General features: G+C 39.9%; 1 protein-coding gene across 1 annotated transcript in view; it reads left to right on the top strand.

Moving 5' to 3' along the window:
• The window catches only part of CCDC175 (coiled-coil domain containing 175), a 115,714-nt gene that overhangs the window by 69,883 nt on the left and 38,686 nt on the right, over positions 1-7,145 (top strand). Inside the window, exon 11 of the mRNA XM_006864638.1 lies at positions 787-858. Within this exon, the coding sequence (XP_006864700.1) occupies positions 787-858 (72 nt within the window). The remainder of the gene's footprint in view (positions 1-786; positions 859-7,145) is intronic.

Consider the following 7,145-nt stretch of genomic DNA (forward strand, 5'->3'; position numbering starts at 1 on the left):
GGCACTTAACAACAACAACAACAATACCTCTGTTGGGAGTCCTGGTGTGACGCTGTAGGCTAAGCACTGGACCGCAAGGTCAGTTTGAACTGCAAGGTCAGCAGTTCAAACTCACCAGTCACTCCTCAGAAACCCTATATAGGCTTGCTATGAGTCGGAACTGACTTGACGGCATTTAACAACAAATACGTTAGAATCTTCATATTTCCATTTGTTCTCAAAAGAAAAGAAAAAACAAACTTCTATCCTTAATTAGTAATCTCCCCTAGTTCAAGACTCTGTATTGTTTTGTTTTTTTAATCAAATCAGAACAGGCTCTAAATTCAGAGTTCCTCAACAATTTGCTGATCAATATTGTCAAGATCATGGGGTTATTTTTCCCTTTCATGTCCTCTGTATATTGCAAGTCTACTTGTGTCACACAGCCATGACTTTTTCCTTTCCTTTGTGTCTTTACAAATGATGATACCCTTTCCTTGGTAAGATTGCTCCTCTATGCTTCCTTAAACATCCACATATAGTAACCCTCTACAGTTGCCTCCACAGAATCTGTTCATCTCTAACTTTGGATATCTACTTTGATGCTTATAGAATCTGCTCATACACAGAATTGTAACTATCTTTCTGTTAATCTGCCACTTAACTATTTAGTTGTTTTACAAGGTTTGTTTTATCTTTAAGTTATACTGTATATTTAATGAGAATAAGAATGATACCAAAAGAGTCTTTTATACATTCTCATAACGCCCACAAATGCAAACTTGCAATATAATTTCTTGTTTTTAGAACAACGCAGGAAGTATATCGGAAACAAATAAAAACCCTGGGTGATAATCTGGAAAGAGAAACTCAGAGATGGTAAGAAAACCAAAAATTATTTGTATTATGAGTTGTTGTTAAGTGCTGTCATGACGGTTCCAACTCATGGTGTTGTTGTTAGGTGCTGTGCCAATCCATCTAGTTAGGGGTCTTCCTCTTTTGCTTCAACCCTCCACTTTACTTTATCAGTGACTGTCCCTCCTGATAATATGTCCAAAGTATGAGAGACAAAGTTTGGCCATCTTGGTTTCCAAGGAGCATTCTGGCTTTACTTCTTCCATCACACATTTATTTGTTTTTTGGAAGTCCTCGGTACATTTAATATTCTCCTCCCACTCCATAGCTCAAATGCTTCAATTCTTCTACGGTCTTCCTTATTCACTGTTCAACTTTCGGAAGCATATGAAGTTATTGAAGATACCATGGCTTGAGTTTGGCACACCTTAGTCCTCAAACTGACGTCTTTGCACCTGAGCATTTTAAAGAGGTCATGTGCAACATATTTGCCTAATGCAATACATCATTTGATTTCTTAACTACTACTGCTTCCATGAGTGCTGATAGTGGATCCAAGCAAAAGGAAGTCTTTGACAACTTCAATCTTTTCCCTGTTTATATGGATGTTGTTTATTGGGCCAGTGGTGAGGATTTTTGTTTTCTTTACATTGAGATGCAACCCATACTGAAGACTGTGGTCTTTGATCTTCATCAGTAAGTATTTTAAGTTCTCTTCACTTTCAGCAAGCAAGGTTGCATCACCTGCATAGCGCAGCTCTTCCTTAGTGAGTCTTCCTCCAATCCTGATGCCACATTTTTATTCATATAATACAGCTTTTGGATTATTTGCTCAGCATATGGATTGAATAAGTATGGTGAAATAATACAACTCTGGTATACACCTTTCTTAATTTTAAACCCCATTCAGTGTTTCCTTGATCTGTTCAAACAGCTGCCTCTTGGTCTGTGTACAGGTTCCTCATGAGCACAAGTAAGTGTTCTGGAATACTCATACTTCACAATGTTGTCCATAACTTGCCATGATCCACACAATCAAAAGCCTTGGCATAGTTGGTAAAGCACAGGTAAATATCTTCCTGATACTCTCTACTTTCAGCCAAGATCCATCTGATATCAGACAGCAATGATATCCCTCCTTCCACATCCTCTTCTGAATCTGACTTGAACCTCTGGAAGTTCTCTGTCAATGTATGGTTGCAGCTATTTTCATAGTACCTTAGTAAAACTACTTTCATGGGATATCAAAGATATTGTCTGATGATTTCCGCATTCCTTTGGGTCACCTCTCTTTGGAATGGGCAAAAATATAAATCTCTTCTAGTCAGTTGGCCAGGTAGTTGTCTTCCAAATTTCTTGCATAGATGAGTGAGTGCCTCCAGCGCCTCATCAGTTTGTTGAAAGACTTCAATTTGTATTCCATCATTCCCAGTATCTTGTTCTTTGCCAATGCCCTCAATGCACCTTGGACTTCTTCCTTCAGGATCATTGAAATGGTTACACATCAACCATTTCTTTTTGGTACAGTGAATCTGTATATTCCTTCCATTTTTTTATGCTGTCTGCATCATTCAATAATTTGCCCATAGAATCCTTCAATACTGCAATTCAAGATTTGAATTTTTACTTCAGTTCCCTCAGAAGTAGACTGAATACTAACTAGGAGAAGAAACTGAACAGGGGTGGCAAAAAGAGGAGACATATGGGTAAAGTGTTGGTTGGCCTGATACAGTGCGGTCATTTTGAACTTTTACAAGCAGCATTCAATCAAGACAAGTGGCTTGATGGCACAGATACACACCAATGCTTGGCAACAAGAAAGCTGCAATTCTTCCTGTTCTCCACCCCTCCTGGTGACCAGAAGTGTCACCTTCACCCTCATCCATCCTCTGCACAGCCCATGCTCTGCCAGAAGTCAGAGCAATGCCATTGTGAATTGGTCACAGGGTGCAACAACCCTGTGTCTGGAAGATCCCAAATTTCTCATCTTCAGACTAACAGAAAGTGCAGTACCAGTTTCTAGACAGTGCTGGATGAATAGGAACTGCCATAACAGTTACCCTGCCTCCAACTGACCTTTGGATCTGAAAGAGTTCCTTCTGGATCCAAAGACCCTGACCTCAGCCACCATTCAAGTGCTCATTAACTACTTGATGAATAGGTGCCCTAACCATACACCTAAGACTATAGGAACTCCATCTAAGGTTGGGCATGCTTCCCTCCCTTCTACCTGGTCCAATCTCATGAACTCCTCAACTGGAAGAAGGTACCAACCCATACTGAGCAGCGTGCCCCAGTTCCTGTAGCACCTGATGAATGATAGGTAGCAGCCAACATAAGTCAAACTCACCCTGAATGCACTACATTAACAGCAAGCATAGGACAGCACACACTTCCATTCTCTATCACACCTACCAGGAAGAATGTTGTGAGTGCCTAAGAACACATCAAAATATAATCACCTATTAAATAAAAATACAATGACATCACAATGTCTCAGAGACAACAGACAATTTCAGTTCCCATAAAGAAAGAAGACAGAGTGGCTCAAATAAGTGACCAAAATGCAGACCCAGAAAAAGTTTCTGGGAAAGAAATGGCATTGGATCTGCCTGAGAAAGAATTCAAAAGAATGCTATTTGGAACTCTTCAATGGATTGAGAGAAAGAGTGAGAAAACTGCAGATAAAAGCAAAGATAACACAGTATCTTTGAATTTAGAAGTATTCCGGAAACCACTGCAAAAGCAAGTGTACAAAATAAATGAGAATTAGAAACAATACAAAAACTACAAATAAAACTACAGAAAATTAATACTAAGATTCCTAAATAGATAATACATCAAAAGGGCAAAGGAGTAGTTTTGAGTCAATGGAAGACCGTAAACTAGTCTGCTAAAAGAAAACCAGAAAAAAAGATGAAGAAAATTTAAGAATGATGTGGGACACCATCAAGAGGAACAACTTACAAGTGATCAGAATTCCAGAACAGAAAGAAACAAGAAAAGTACAAAGAAAAATGGAGACTTGTTGGAAGAAAACTTCCCTAATATCATGAAAGACAAGAAGATAAGTATACAAGAAGCTGAGCAAATCCCAAAAGAAAATCATCAAGTCATAATCAAACTTTCCAAATCAAAAGACAAAGAAAGATTCCTGAGAGCAACTCAGAGTTCAAACAAATGTTACTTACAAAGGTAAACCAATAAGACTGAATGCTGATTTCCCAACAGAAACCATGCAGGCAAAGAGGCAATGAAATGACATATATGAAACTCTGAAAGAGGTAGGCTTATGGCAAGATGGCAGACTAGCTAGATACACTACTTGGACCCTCTACAGCAAAGACATGAGAGACAAATGAAACGGACACAGATGAAAATCCTGGAACCCTGAACTTCAGAGGAAAGATTAGAGAAGTTGACTGAGTGCTTGTTAGGAGAAGTGAATAGGGATAGCAAGAAAGGGAGATATACTGGTGAAAGGATGGTCAGACACAGCACAACCACCTTCAACTTTTGTAAGCAGCTTAGGTGACAGAGCTTTTGTAAGCTGGCTGAGTAGGTGATGAGAAAGGTACAATTCCTTGTTTTTTCCCCATACTCCTATGGTGACCAGATGTGTGGCCAGTCTCCACCCTCATCCACCCCCAGCACAGACCCTGCTCTCTGGAAATTTGGAGCCACATAGGTTCTGAGCCACACCAGTGTGAGACAGGAGTCAGCTTCAACCCTTTGGTGTCTGGATTCAGGTGGGTTTTGCTGCACACATTCAGAATCCACAGAGCCACCAGACCAGCACTAGTCTAGCATAAACCCACATAATCGGTCACCTGGTCCACAGGTGAGACTCTGAAATCAGCTCCATCAGGGCCTCCACAAACTACTTTTGGATTGAGTGCTTTGAACATAAATAACACTTAGGACTGTAGGAACTCCACCTAGGGCCAGGAACTCTGCTCTCACCTCCCTCTTGCACCCAACTCATCAGCTCTTTGGCTGCCAAGGACCCCCAGAGTTTTCTCCTCTCCAGGGCCAACAACTGCAAAGTTTTTTTTTTATGTTATTGTTTCTGTTTTGTTTTTTCTTTTGCTGTTTTTGTTTGTTTGTTCTTTAGTCTCCTTCTCTTTTCATTCCCTTAAATTTTATTCTTTCCATTTTTGCTTTTGTTTATCCTTCTTTTCTTGTTTCATTTACCCTCTTCCTCTATTTTTTTCCCTTTTGATCTTTCTTTACTGCTCTCTACTCTCTTTCTCTTTTCATCTTGCCACTCTCTGGATTTTCTTATGTGCTTTTAATTTCTTTTATTTTTCTCTTCTATGACTCCATTTTCCTGTCCCTCTTTTTAGTTATGATTTTTTTTTTTCTGGATACTGCCTTGTATATTTTTTTCCCTTTATTATATTCTCTTTTCATTGTTGTTTGTTTGTTTATTCTGATTTGTTTTCTTGTATGTGTGTGTGTGGGGGGGGGGAGTGGTCTCTCCTCTTTCCCAGACAAGAGACAGAAACTATGCTCACACAGCCCGCCACAACTGTACCCTTTGCAGATTGGGCAAGAGCCAATACCATCTCCTGAACAACATGATCAGCAATAGGCAGCAGCCAAAATCAGGCAAATGCACCCTACACAGGTGTGCTAACAGAGGGTGGTGTGCATTTTTCCATTCTCTTACTACACCCACAGAACATAGTGGATGAAAATCTAAGAACACATCAACATTGTTGTTGTTCAGTGTCGTTAAATCAATTCTGACTCATAGCAACCCTGTATAGGGTTTCTGAAGAGAAGCTGGTGTATTTGAATTGCTGAATTATAGTTAGCAGTCCAGTGCCTATCCTACTGAGCTATATTATAACTCAAAATCAATATATAATCATCAATTAAATACAAATATGAAAAACCACAATGTTCCGGAGACAACAGATCCTTTTAGCTCACACAAAGAAATGAGAGTAAGGCTCAAACACATGTTCAAAATGTAAAGCCAGAAAATGTTTCTGAGGAAGAAAATGCAATGGAACTAACTAAAAAAAAATTTAAACAATAATATTTAGGTGCCTTCAAAGGATTGACAGAAACATGGAGGAAATCAAGGAGTACACAGAAAAAAAAACTTTAGAAGAATTCAGGAAAACATTACAAAAACAAAGAAAATCAATGAAACTTTGGAAGAAATACAAAACCTGCCATTAGAAATCTAGAAGATTAATATTAAGACATTAGAAGTGAACAGTACATTAAAAGGACAAAGGAGTAGATCAAAAGCACTTTGAGAAACTCAAATTAGTAAACTTGAAGATAAATCTCTCAATGCTAGTCTATTAGAAGAACAATCAGAAAAAAGAATGAAAAAATCTGAAGAAAGCCTAAGAGTTATGTGGCATATGATGAAGAGTAATAATTTATGGGTGATCAGAATTTCAGAACAGAAAGAGACAATAAGGATACTTCCACTCTGCTTCAAATGAGGGAACTACAGGACCTAGCTGTGATGGAGGAACCATTGTTGTTATTAAGTGCCATCGAGTCGGTTCTGATCCATAGTGGCCCTGTATAGGGTTTCTGAGGAGCGGCTGGTGAGTTTGAACTACTGACCTTACATTTCAAATCAACCTTGTGATCAAGTACTTAACCTACAGCGCCACACCAGGAGGAGCCATTGGTTTCTCTAAAAAACTTAATTCCAGGAACGAACAAACAAGATGGCGGATCCGGTGGACATGAAGTAAAGGAGCTCTGCCAGCAACAACACAAAATATCCTACCAAGCAGGCTCAGGGGCTGGTCCCAGAACTCTGAACCACATATAAAGGAATATTTAGAAGGTTGGAAGGCTCACAGCTGGGGGAATTTGTGGCAGAACCAAGAAATCCATTGCTTTCTAGTCCAGGACACTCAGCTGCTCCAGGAGCTGCCATCTTGGGGGAGACCACATGAGGGAAGGATTGGAGCGGCCACAGATGCCTGGCAGAACCACAGAGATAAAGGTGTGGACATACTTTTCTTTTGGCATCTGTTCTTGGTCCCTTGCTATCTGCGCACCTCCATTCTGGTGACTAGAGGGGTGCCTGAGCTAGTGGGCACCCCAGCCCCACCCTCGGAGGGTTCTACTATGCATGCGCACAGATCTCCTTGAAATTTAAAGAGAGTTTCTAATTAAAACCAAACAGCCACAGCCGGCCCTGAACTGTTTCCAACTAGAAAAAAGGCCTGAACGGGGATTGTGGAGCGGGACAAGCAGACAAAAGAGGAAATAGGCCAAAATTTAAATCCTAAGTTACATCAAAACGACCAACAGTGGTATCTTGAAAC

Source organism: Chrysochloris asiatica, unplaced genomic scaffold (assembly GCF_000296735.1).
Source record: "Chrysochloris asiatica unplaced genomic scaffold, ChrAsi1.0 scaffold00067, whole genome shotgun sequence".
Taxonomy (NCBI): domain Eukaryota; kingdom Metazoa; phylum Chordata; class Mammalia; order Afrosoricida; family Chrysochloridae; genus Chrysochloris; species Chrysochloris asiatica.